Source organism: Mycosarcoma maydis, chromosome 21 (genome assembly GCF_000328475.2).
Source record: "Mycosarcoma maydis chromosome 21, whole genome shotgun sequence".
NCBI classification, from domain to species: Eukaryota; Fungi; Basidiomycota; class Ustilaginomycetes; order Ustilaginales; genus Mycosarcoma; species Mycosarcoma maydis.
In genome coordinates this window covers 326,002-339,142 of record NC_026498.1, presented here as the reverse complement: position 1 = coordinate 339,142, position 13,141 = coordinate 326,002, and the positions used below count along the sequence as shown (strand labels likewise).

Sequence of the window (13,141 nt, the reverse complement as noted above, 5' to 3'; positions counted from 1 at the left end):
GAAGGCGTCTTCGTGCGAGATATGGTACTGTTCGACAATGGCTTCGCAGAGCTGCCGTGTTTGTTCTGTTGGCGTATGGACCGAGCCATCGGAAAGCTTGAGCGTAGTAGGAGGCGTAGCTTGCGAGGAGGAGGAGAAGGAGTCAAATTGAGGAGCTGAGAGGATGGGAAAGGGCTGAAGACAAGATTTGAGGTTGTCTTTGCGTGCTGAAAGAATGGATCGGATGGTTTCTGTGTCACGTTGATGGCGCGCAAGCTCAAGGTGCTCAAAGATGTCTTGATAAGAGACAAAGAGGTCGGACGAGGAAGCAACGCCGGCTTTGGATGTGGAAGCATGGCTCGTAGACGGGTCTGACTGGGAAGTTGCCTGCACCATAGCGAGGTGGTGACGAGTATGGTTTGCTCGACGATGGCTGGATAGATGGCTAGGGCCGCCTGCTGTATGATGATGGTGTTGATGAGTGATGATATGGACCAGCTTCGTGTATGTATGTTTGGTGTTGTTCGCTTCGCGAAGGAAAAGCTGTCCAATTTTCTTTCAGCTGTCGCAGCTCAACACGAAAGTAGACTCGTGACTGTGCGTATCGCGATCAGCTCCGCCAACATCAACATCGGGAAATAGTCATCGGGACGATCTGCAAATCCCATTTCAGATTCCGATCAAACAGAACCCAGATCCACAAATCGAGTGACGAAACGAACCTGCGACGTAGAGTTGGACGTGACTTGGCTCAACCCGATCACAAATTTCGACATGGCAGACTCACGTTGAGCAGAGCAGGATCACTCACGACTGGGACAACGGCAACTTGCCCAGCAGTGCTCGCAATCACCAACGTCGTCGATTCAGGAGCGAGCTGCTGTGCGCGCATGGCTGAGTGCTACGCCAGCAGAATCACGAAAGGTCAAAGTCAAGCGAGACGCAAAAAAGGGGGTTCCGATCAAGGCGTGCTGGCTAGACGAGCGTGGGTCATCAACGCAGCCTAAGCGGTCACGCCGCCTGCCTATTTCTGCTCGACTTGCTTTTTATTTAAATCACGAACATTTGTTTTTGGTGTTTGGTGGCGTGACTGTAATGAAGTGGAGAACGGTCCATCCGCAAATTTACAGCCGGCTAGTAAGTTAAGTGAGTATAGGAAAGCTCAGTCGACGCCCAGCCTTGACACTGATCCAGTGCTGCTGCTGCTGCTGCTGCTGCTGCTGCTGCTGCTGCATGCTATCAATTTGTACGTTGATAACGGCATCCACCCTGCGTCGCTGCTTTTGCCTTTGCTTTCATCTGGGCAATCCGACAGAGGACCCTGAACTCGTGACTCTACAACCGCCCGATCAGCCCCCTCTTGACCCTGGTTCGGACCACCCGGTCACACGCTGCTGACGAGTCGCCTATCTCTCATCTCGTCCGCTTTTCCTCTACCACACCGTTGCTCTCTTATCTTTCAACCAACACCATCAACAATCACTACGACATCTTATTCATCTGCTCACTCGGCTCCATCAAGACTAGCTGAGCCTCAACCAATTCACGCTCGACTCTATCCTCACTTCTCGGCACATCCGCTCATTCGTCAACGTCGCTCTATCTCCTGTGAATCGCCGAGCTTGTGCTCGCTCGCCTTTTCCTCCCTCATAGACTCTGCAGCGTTGACCGCTGCACACTAACGTCTCTTCTACACGACGCAACGACGGCAACAGATCCATCGTCGGCTGCGTTGACCATTCTCTGGTTGTCATCATGGCGCGTTCCGTCAATCAGGGCCACAAGCGCCTCTTTGCGCTCATTGCCCTACTCCCCTTTTGGCTCAGCTTCGCTGCTTTCACTATCAGCCCGACTGCACATGCCCATATCGTAGACGGCATCGCTGCTCGTCCTCAGGACCCTTCTCGCAAGTCACTTGCCTGGGGTCCCGAACACGCTAACAAGGTCTTTGCTGATCTAGATGCCACCGCCGATGTTGCTGCCACCAAGCGAGGCCTCGACTCATCCCGCAAGCGTGCCTACGCCGCCGCTATCCACTACGTCAACGCTGAGGATGGCCCTAAGAATCCCTACTCGGTGGCCACCCGCCTCGCAAAGCACCTCCTCGGGTATGCCAACGGCCTCGCTCCCTCTGGCCACGACTTTTACGTCCGTCCCGATTCTTACACCGACCCATCCAGTGGTATCTCGCACTATTTTGTCCGACAGCTCGTCAATGGTCTTGAGGTCGCTGATGGTGATCTCAATATCAATATTTCGCCCGAGGGCAAGATCCTCTCCTTCGGCTCCACCCTGTTTACCGGACACGCCCCTCCTCCCTTTACCAACCCGGGTGTCTCCTCGTCCGAAGCAGCAACCGAAGCCCAGCTTGAGCAGCGTTGCAATCAGCTCCGCTCCGAGCTTGAGCCTCTCCTCTACCCCGAGACTCCCTCCGCCGAGTATACTGAATCTCGTGGTGCCGACTGGGCCAATAACAACGAAGCTTACGTTCGCGGTGGTGTCCACCAATACGTTTTTGACCGCCTCTCGAGCCCCGCTACCGAGCACGCACCACACCGCGTCAACGTAGACCCTGCCATTGTGCTGCCTCTCCAGGAGGAGCTTCACGATCTCTGCGGCGTCCCCTCTGACGACCCGCTTCTCCAGGGTGCAGACCTTTCTTCGCGCATCACCGGTGCTCTCCCGTATCTGCGTGCTAAGCGCGACGTCCATGGCCCCGAGTCTATCGTTGACCCTCGCCTTGCCCTCATCTACTTCCTCAAGCAAGCCACCCCTGATGAGGCACTTGCTGCGCGCCTCTCGGACCCGCACGCTGCCGAAATCGAGGCTGCTCAGATCGCTACCTCTTTCGAGCACAAGCTCCAGCCCCACGCAGGCAAGACGGACTCGGGCGTTCAAGCCTCTTACACTCAGATCGAGTACCTTCACAACGTCCCCACTGCCAAGGGTCCGGTGCCTGCGCAGCTCGCCTACGTCCAGACCGAAGCCGACGGTCTTAACCTTGTGTGGAAGTTCCAGATCCCTCTGGAGGACAATGCGTACGAAGCCTATGCTGACGCACACCGACCAGGTAGCATCAGCACGGTCGTTGATTGGGTTCACAGCATGCCCCGTCCCCGCGCAAACAAAGCTGCCAAACCTGCCAAATTGGCTACTCTCGGTCGCCCCGAGTTTGGCGATCGCAAGCTGCCTGAGCTTGGTCGTCCCGACTTTTCCGGCTACCACCCCACCAAGTCTTCCCAATCTTCCAAAGCCGATGAACCTGACTCCCTGAGCCATGATCCCGTATACCGCGTTTTCAAGTGGGGTCTCAACGACCCCACCGAGGGCAAGCGATCCAACGAAAAGGGCGAGCGCTACCAGGAGGCTTCTCCCCTCGGCTGGCACACGGTGCCCGGCAAGCATTCGCCTTTCTCGTCGCTCGGTGCGGACGATGCTCGCTGGGTCGTAGGCAATAACACTATCTACACTGACACGCGAGGCAACAACGTTTTTGCTCAAGCTGACCCATCGGGCAACGGCGAATGGAAGTCGACTAATCTCAAGCGGCCCAAGGGCCGTCTGAGCGAAGACAAGTCGACCGACATGTTGTTCGACTATCCTTACAAGTGGCGCAAGTCGGAGAAGAAGCATGCCGAGCTTCCTCCTACCGACTACGTTGCAGCTGCCACCGTCCAGCTCTTTGTCACCATCAATGAGTACCACGACCTGCTCTACGCATACGGTTTCGACGAGGTTTCTGGCAACTTCCAGGAGCACAATTTTGGCCGCGGCGGTGAAGCCTACGACGGCGTCATTGCTTTCGCCCAAGATGGTGCTGGAACCGACAATGCTGATTTTATGACACCACCTGACGGCCAGCGCGGCAGGATGCGCATGTACGTTTGGGACCAGTCAACTCCGTATCGTGATGGAGACTTTGAAGCTGGCATCGTCATCCACGAGTACAGCCATGGTCTTTCCACGCGTCTGACTGGAGGTCCTGCCAACAGTGGCTGCCTCGGTTGGGGTGAGTCTGGAGGCATGGGCGAAGGATGGGGTGACGCACTTGCCTCGATCATCCGTCGAACCGGAGCGGCTCCTCACGACTGGCCTATGGGCTCGTGGGCTTCGAACCGCGTCAAGGGTATTCGCAACTATCCCTACTCGACCAACAAGACGATCAATCCAGAGACCTACTCTTACTTGGACCACGCCGGCTACTGGGGCGTCCACGCCATCGGCGAGGTGTGGGCCACCATGCTCAACGAGGTCGAGGAAGCGCTGGTGTTTGAGCACGGTTTCACCACCAATCTGTTCCCTCCTGCTACCAACGCCACCGCCGAGGAGCAGCGAGTGTTCTTCCTCGATGATGAAGAGTTGGCTTCGCTCGGCAAGCACCGCGTGAGCAAGCGACGTGTTCCTCGCCACGGAAACTCGTTGTTGGTGCAGCTCATCCTGGACGGAATGAAGCTTCAGCCATGCCGACCGAGCTTCTTTGATGCGCGTGATGCAATTGTACAGGCCGACAAGCACCTCACGGGCGGTCAGAACAAGTGTCTACTTTGGAAGGCGTTCGCTAAGCGCGGTCTGGGTACTGATGCCAGCGTCATCGGACGCACACCATGGGGTGGAGGAAAGCGTACTGATGGCTACGCCGTGCCGCATGACTGCAAGACTGACTCGGAATCAGCCTAGATACGTTCAATCTTTGCTTTTGTCCGCCGCCTCCCAAGTAGTTTAACGCCATTTCGATCTGTTTCGTGGCCCTTTCTCGTTGCTCCCTGTCCGCGTTCTCGTTCGACCCGCATCGTTCCATGTCCCTTGGTCCCGTAGTTGCCAGCTCGCTTACCTTTCAACGCTCCCGCCTATGTTTGCATGCAATCGTATACTTCTTTTTCATTGTTGAGCGCGAGTTTGTGTGCGAGCCAGCGTGACAGCTCATCAGTCTCGAGCGATTGCCCTCCAATCCGGAATCGTGAATGAGCCTTGTGAAGAATCACGAATCAAGCGGAGCTATAGAAATGTGGTGAGTCAGGACTTAACGACTTCATGATGATCAATGCCGTGAATGCCAAGAACCTCGACAATTTACAATGGCGGAACAAAACGAGGTGAACTCGAGATGGTTGATGCAAGCGATTTACGATTCGGTGATTGCCACTCAACAGACTCGTGACTGGGTTCTGAGCCATAAATAGCTTGGCAACCTGTCTTAGACTGCCATGCTGCAATCTCGCGTGTGCATGCCCAGCTGATCGTGTGCATTGGATTTTGATAACTATTCACATTCACGATTTGTATTCATCCGCGTGCCGACACTTGAATCACGCCCGATATACAGTATTAAGTTATTTATATCTTTAATCCTGTCACAGGCACTGTTTTGAAATTTGAGAAATCAGCGGGCGATTCGCTATCGCTCGCCAGTCAAAAACTTGTTTAACTTGAGTTAACTTAGCCACGGTTGGCACGCTGAATCATGAATTCTGCAGTCATTTCACAGTTTCTGCCGGTCCCGCAGCAGATTCACGATGGACGATTGTGGAGAAGTAACCCAGAGAAATACATTTCAATCAGCTGTCACTCGACGATGTCCTCTACCGTTACCCACCCCCGCCACAGTCGCACCTACTTGCCATCATTCTTCTTGTTCGTCCTTACTGCGGCTCAACCTGATTATCGGTGGGCGATCACATTGCCGCCTCGTATGGTAACAGTTCGATCGCTTTCACACCATTCTTCGAGGCAGAGTCACATCTGGTATCGCATTTAGCAAATTCGCTATAGTCTTGGATCTCGGCCGTCGTTCATCATGAGCGCGTCGTACGATCTGCCTGATACGTCAAGCTATGGATCATCTTCATCCACACCTTGGGCTTCTGCAACCAGCCAGCCATCGTCCGACAACGTCGTTCAATCTTCGGCATCCTCCTACACTGATGCAGCCAACACTATGTCGAATGTACCCATAACCCCAGACGTTGTCGCGAATCCTTGGAACACCTCGTTGCTGTGGTCCTCTGGCATCATTGACAATCGGGACCCGCGCTCTTCCTTCTGGCCAGCTTCCAATTGGCGCAATACAAGCGTCCCAGACAATGTTAACACATCTCCTATCGACTACTACTACACCTCGTTGACAGCGGGCGACTCGGTCAATTTCTACTTTACCGGACATGGTCTGTCCGTGCTTGATTATCGAGGGCCTTTTCGAGGCAAATACAATGTCACCATCGACAACACCACATCGGTCATCATCGATGCCTACTCCCACATCGACGAGCTTGCCGATTCGTCTGGAACCCAACTGCCGCCTGCCATCTGGACCTCTGATACCTTCGATGAGGGCACGCATTATGTCGTCATGAGCAATCTCAACAATTTCACCGACATGAACTTCTGGGGCGTAGTCATCAACCCAAACAACTACAGACCAGGCAAGTCTTTCATGCCCGCCACCTCCAACACCAAAGTGATCATCATTGCTTCTACCCTCACAGCCGTAGTTATGATCGGCCTCTTTCTCCTCATCGGCTCGCTTCTGTACTACTACAAACTGGTCCGACCCCGACGTCTTCTCCAGGCGCAGATAGACAACGAACGCAAGGACGTGTTGTTGCCTCCACGCTCATCGTCCTCCAATTTCGAGACAAGCGGCTCGCGCAGGTCGTCACGCTTGCGACTCGATGTCAATTTCCTTGCCAGTCAGGGCGACCTCGGCAGGGTACCAAGCAGGGTTACTGCTACCACAACTGAGTCTCAGTACTGGGTTCGATCCCAGACCGAGTTGCCTCAGGGCACCGACATGAGGCAATCCAGCAGAGCCCCCGCCATCTTTCAAGAAATCCGTCTTGATTCATCTCAGGTCTCAGCGACGTCATCCCCCACCGATCTTAGCCCCGTTAGCGAGATCAATCTGGGCTCTACCATCTATTCCACCGAGAATGGTCAGCCTTTCTCTCCTCTGTCTGCCACAACTCCTGCTCATGTCACCGCCCAGGCACAGCCCCATCATCCTGCTCCCTGGAATGCTGAATCTGTGACCAACAGCCGGTCTGGAACCAACCAGCCGCCATCGCACCAACGCTCCGGCTCTATGAATTTGTACTCGTCAAGCAATGGTCCCGCCGCACTCCCTGCAGGCGCAAGCACCAGCTACTTGCATCATAGCCGAAACGGTTCTTTACCGTATGCGAATCCATTCCAGGATCCGACCGCGCCAGCGGCAAATAGACTCGCGAGAACAGGCTCACGTCGTCCACTTCCGATGCCTCCCACAGCAACTTCGCCTGTTAGTACTATGGCCCATCCCTCTCCATCCGCCACTTCACCGACGTCGTCGGCGGCCGATCCGAATCACAGCGGCACTACAGAAACCACTCCGCAAGCATCTGTATCTGTCGATCGTAGTGCATCTCAGCGCTATCGCATCGAACAAGACGCTTGCTCGTTTCATCTATCTGAGGATGGCATGTTTGACGATCACACTGGCGAGACCTTGCTACCGCCGCCATACGCGCCGAGGGATATGGGGAGGCACTTTGTTTAGCATCTAGTCACACAGCTTCCTTTGCTGTATAATAATCGTACTTCCTATCCATGATCGTTCGGCCCCTCGATCGGGAGACGGCCGCGGTTACATCGTCTCCATCAGGTCTGTGTCTATTTGGCTCCAGCACTGCGTGAGAGCCCGCATCACCTTGTGAATATGAGCGACGGGGACCGCCGACAAGGCAAGCTTTTACCTTAGTACTCATGACTATGCGCGAACGCAACTGTCCGCCGTTTGAATAATTCAACTGGGAGATACATGAGAGTCATGGGTTCTGTGCCGAGTCATGAAACGATGTACCTGACACATGACACATGCGATGCTAGTCGGCGATATATCCTCTTCCACAAAGAAATGACACGAGTCAATGACACACCGACGGCAAGAGGATGCTTAAGCGCGGCACTAGAGTAGGAGTCCGAAGGGTAGCACACAACGTAATTCATATATTATCGGTGCAATTGTTTACCTTAATCTTGGTATGATGGTAGTACTCCTCGTGATCGTGAGCTTGGCCGTGTGTGATTGTGAGGAAGCGAGACTTGAATTGCGAGATGGTGGGAGCCTACGGTACACGGCGAGCGAGACGGAAACCAATACTTTGTTCGGGAAGGGCCGTGGTGCGGAAGTGTTTCAAAAAATCCAAAGGGATCTTTGTCGTGATCACCGATGGCGCTGAGAGGGTCAACATCGAGATCAATGACGAAGGTTTGCATGGGAGGTGGAGATGGTGTTGTTGTTGATGCCAAAACAGCATCACTGCCATTTTCAGACTCGGAGTCGCCTTCAGAGACATGAGAATGCAGCCACAGGAGATGCTACCTCTTCCTCTTCCTCCTACTCCTGCTGGCGGTTTCCTTGTCCATTTTGCAGCTTTGCCGGTCCCTTCGCTACCAGTTCTCGCTCTGCATGCTCTCGGGTGATCATGACATCTTTTGAGAGCACCCGTTGATCGCCCTTTGCCACCATTCGTCCCACTTTTGCCAGTGTTTTGCTCTTCCGCGCCTGGTGAGCTCGAAGCATGGTGTTTTCGGCTTCTAGGACTGCAATAGATGCTTGCGCTGCCTTGTTTGCTTGCTTAATTATCTCTCTCAAATCCTATACACCACGCGAGTTAGGTTCCTGAGCGTGGGCATTGAGCGTAGCGTCAAGGGCAGCATTGAAAAAAGAGTCTATGCGTGGAATAGTGATCTCCTGCAGTGGCATTCTAGAAGCTTCGGATGGCGTAGAACGGCCAGCTTAACGGCATAAAACCTTGTCCGGGTCTGGGTTGACTGTTATACCCGAGTCGAAGAAGGCCCTCCGGACTGCTGACTGCGTTAGAACTTTCTCGCGTGCCTAGGCATAGAAGGTTCCAAACTGCGCCTTGTCAATGGTGGCGCCAACGCTCTCTGCGGCGCTGCCGACCAAACGCCGATATGTTGATGTCATCGGGCCAAAGATCGAAACGCCAGGTGGTTGCATTACATGCGCGGCGTGGGGTGGGAGCAGGAAAGGGATGATACGATGCGACCAAAGAACATCACAAAATGTCTGGCTTGTGTGTGATCGGTGGCCATCGATGATGAGCAGACGCCAGTGTGATGGCGTTGAGGCCGTGTGTGAGGTTCGATTCGAGAGCCAGCTCGCTTTTGGTCCACCCGAAATCCGACTTTGAGAAGTGCCAAGAAGCCGGGATGCCATTCATATCGCGAAAGAAGGAAACAGTCGTCCTAGGAGCCATCCCGGAAACCACCCCGGGTAGCTCCCCTGAAGAGCGAACCCTGAGGAGGAGCCTAGAAGGAGGGTGTGCCAGATCACCAATAGGTACAATCACGAATGACCCGCTCTCTAGCACCCAGACCAAACATTCACGATTCATGATGAAGCCGGTCTCGTCCATGTTGAACACGTTTGTTGACGCCACGCTGTACTCACGCATGATATCGCCAAGACAATCAAAACCTTGGGCGTACTACCTCCTCTGTTGTCTCGATTTGTCGTGGCAGCGTGACCAATGAGACCGAATTGTTGGATGTCACAGCAGGAACCACTGCAGCCAATTGCGCCCAACGTTGACGCGCGTTTAGTGGCTGAAAGGCCGGATTCAGGGTCCACAATGGTATCAAAAAGTCGGTTGGTGGGGCTCAGGGCCGGAGTGAAGGCACAGACGCCATCCACTCACACCATTCCCATGATTTTGGTGGGGCTCAGTAATCACGAATTCACAGATTCGAAATTACAGTCGGTACTATGGGCGCGCTGATACTGTTATATTTTTTACTACATGGATTACGTTAGTTATTTGTGAATCGTGAATCGTCATTCACGATTCGTCTCTAGGTGGCTGAGCCTTCGTGTGGTACGCGAGAGCTGAACAAGCCAGGGCTGCTTTAGCTCCTAGAGAAAAATAATTAGCTTCATCCTCGTTTGTCCACAAGCCCACATGCATGATGGCTGAACGCTTCTTGGTCGACCATTGTATCTTAACTCGTGACTTAAGTTAATCGTAAGTCGTGAGTGATATGAAAATTGGGCTGCTAATCGTGAATCGTGAATGTGCCTTAGCCGTAAATAGACCAAACACATGCACGGTTATTCAATCACGAATCACGAATTCGTGATTCACGATTCAAGGCCCCACTGCACGAATTTTAAGGCTATTCGTGAACATGATGAAGTCGGTTTGATGAATCATGAATGTAAAATCCAATCACGGTCCGAAACGCTGTTCAAGACGGTGACATTACTATCGAGCACATTGGGACGGCAGACAACGCGGCCAACATCCTCACCAAACCATTCCAACCCGAGCCCTCCGCAAGGCTGTTAACAGACTAGGATTGGTACGACCATTGAGGTGGTACGACCATTGAGGGGGGAGTTGAAGATACAATGGTCGACCAAGACTTTTTCGGGATAGTCTCTGCAGGATCAACAGAAAACTACGTACCATCACGCGGAATTTCGTCAGGATCAAAAATAAATTCAGCAGGATCAAAAATCAATTACGTGTCATCACCCGTGGTTTCTGTACGACCAAACGAAGGCAGAGATGAGATAGCCCTCGCCTACTCTGCAAGAGTCTACCACCGAAAGGCACACAGGCCACGCCCCGCACAGAGCGAAGACGAGGGGGAAAGTGACGGTAGATGTCCCGAGTCGCAGGACTAGCAGTTCACAAAGACATAAATATGCTCACTTTGTATGTAATCTCGAGTTCAGAAAATTAAGCGATCTTTTCACCATTTTCTTCCCTTCATCAAAACTGCCGAGAACCATCACGGGGTTTTTCCCCTAATTATTCTAATGTAAAATCCAATCACGAATGATTCACGCTAATCACGAATCACAAATGGGCGACAAAAGTGTTAGAATATCTACGATTGGCGTTTAGTCTGATCGCCCACAATCATGCAACCCTTGCAGTAACCTAACCGGTATACACGAGTGACCGGACGGGAACGAGTAGGTGTCTCAGTACGCGCGCTATACGCGCGCGACACGCACTCAGTACACCAGCGGTACGTCTGCGGTACGCGTGCGATACACTCTCCAGTACGCGCGCTATACGCGGCGCGACACGCACTCAGTACACCAGCGGTACGTCCGCGGTACGCGTGCGATACACTCTCAGTACGCGCGCTATACGCGCGCGACACGCACTCAGTACACCAGCGGTACGTCCGCGGTACGCGTGCGATACACTCGCAGTACGCGCGCCATACGCGCGCGACACGCGCTCAATGCACCCGCAGTACGACCGCGGTGCGCGCGCAAGTATAGTAACTCGCCAGAGTTCTCCCACTTCACAACATAGCGCCGGTAGCAAGAAGCCCAGAGTAGATTCACACAAGTCGCTGGACGACTGTGGGAACACGCCGTTGGCTACAGACTCGTACCAAGTGGAAGAACCTGAGGGAGAACAGACTCATGCATCTGGCCAGTTGTGGCCACAGCTAGTCAGTTGTATGAGGAGCTGACGTATAGGGAGAAGCTCATGTAGGATACTCCAGTCGACTCATGTACATAAATACAGAGGGAACGCTCACACTTTGTAGTTAGTCCCTTGTCCAATTCACACTATCCAAATACATCCCAAACCATTCTCGACCCTACTCAGTCCCAACTCGCCTCTCTAAGGAAAGGGAGACTTCGATCATCCAGCGCCCGCTAAGGATTCACCGCGAATATTGAATAAAAAGAAGTCTAAGAAAATCACGGGAATGTCATGAAAAAGCCGTCAGCAGAGAGAAGAGATGTTGAACTCACTGATTCACGATTTACGAATGAATGGAAGAAAAACCAGGAGTCATGAGTTTGTGAATCATACATAAACACACGCGAAACTGAATTTTATGATTTACGATTCACATTTCGTGATTAGATCGAGGACAATCATGAACCACGAATGATCGACCGAATTTAGACAAGTGCAGCCTGTTAGACCAACATCTCCAACCTTCACCGCCTTGTTTTGCCGGTGCGTATTCGCAAGCATGATATGCACAAACAAGGTGATGTTTGGAAATTCAATGATTGGAGATGCAGGATACATGATTGTCTCTCGCGTTTCATGTTTGAACACACCAATCCGTATCAATCGTGATTAACGTTATACGTGATTAATTTACATGATATAATCGCGCATTCACGATTCACGATTCACGATTCGTGATCCTGAATCATGAAAAGAGAAACTCATGACTCAAATCGTGAATCACGAATAATCACGATTCACGATTGTCATTCGATTCTGCATCCCGGAAACAACCATCCAACGTCCCCGTTATTTACAATTAGTAACACGCAAACGCTTTTCAATCACAAATCACGAATCGTGATTCGTGATTTTTCGCGATTAAATTCTCTCCTTCATTAGTGATTCACAAATGCCTACCCTCGTGCCTGTCATCGACCTCTCACCCTCTCAACGTTAATACTCTGAACACACCAGCGTTCTCGGTATCACCCAGCGAGCCACCCTTTATCTCTTGGTAGGGCCTCGCATCTACAAACTTCAGTCAGGATCGCGGTCCTTATTGCCGTCGTCCATCCGGTCCTATCTGCGTGAATTGGTTTCGTCGCGTTGGCTTTAACCCCTCCGTCTCATCTCACCATCGCCTTCCTGCCAAGCAGCAGCTCGACGTGCTTCTTTGACTCATTTCAGCAAAGCTCCGCCGATTCCTGATTCCTGATTGCCTTGACCTGTTAGAATATCTACGATTGGCGTTTAGTCTGATCGCCCACAATCATGCAACCCTTGCAGTAACCTAACCGGTATACACGAGTGACCGGACGGGAACGAGTAGGTGTCTCAGTACGCGCGCTATACGCGCGCGACACTGTTAGAATATCTACGATTGGCGTTTAGTCTGATCGCCCACAATCATGCAACCCTTGCAGTAACCTAACCGGTATACACGAGTGACCGGACGGGAACGAGTAGGTGTCTCAGTACGCGCGCTATACGCGCGCGACACGCACTCAATACACCAGCGGTACGTCTGCGGTACGCGTGCGATACACTCTCAGTACGCGCGCTATACGCGCGCGACACGCACTCAGTACACCAGCGGTACGTCCGCGGTACGCGTGCGATACACTCGCAGTACGCGCGCCATACGCGCGCGACACGCGCTCAATGCA

At 52.8% G+C, this 13,141-nt stretch overlaps 3 protein-coding genes across 3 annotated transcripts in view; 2 read left to right on the top strand and 1 right to left on the bottom strand.

The window, feature by feature from the left end:
• The window catches only part of UMAG_15102 (uncharacterized protein), a gene marked incomplete at both ends in the record, with an annotated part of 6,068 nt that extends 5,693 nt beyond the window's left edge, over nucleotides 1–375 (bottom strand). The window contains one exon of the mRNA XM_011394225.1: nucleotides 1–375. Within this exon, the coding sequence (XP_011392527.1) occupies nucleotides 1–375 (375 nt within the window).
• A 1,359-nt stretch (nucleotides 376–1,734) lies between these two features.
• Nucleotides 1,735–4,656, top strand: UMAG_06098 (uncharacterized protein; the record flags this gene model as incomplete). The annotated part of the gene is made up of 1 exon (XM_011394151.1): nucleotides 1,735–4,656. The coding sequence occupies one exon, from the start codon at nucleotides 1,735–1,737 to the stop codon at nucleotides 4,654–4,656; it is 2,922 nt and encodes a 973-aa protein (XP_011392453.1).
• A 1,117-nt stretch (nucleotides 4,657–5,773) lies between these two features.
• UMAG_06097 (uncharacterized protein) lies at nucleotides 5,774–7,510 on the top strand (the record flags this gene model as incomplete). The annotated part of the gene is made up of 1 exon (XM_011394150.1): nucleotides 5,774–7,510. The coding sequence occupies one exon, from the start codon at nucleotides 5,774–5,776 to the stop codon at nucleotides 7,508–7,510; it is 1,737 nt and encodes a 578-aa protein (XP_011392452.1).
• Between the last annotated feature and the right edge of the window lie 5,631 nt (nucleotides 7,511–13,141).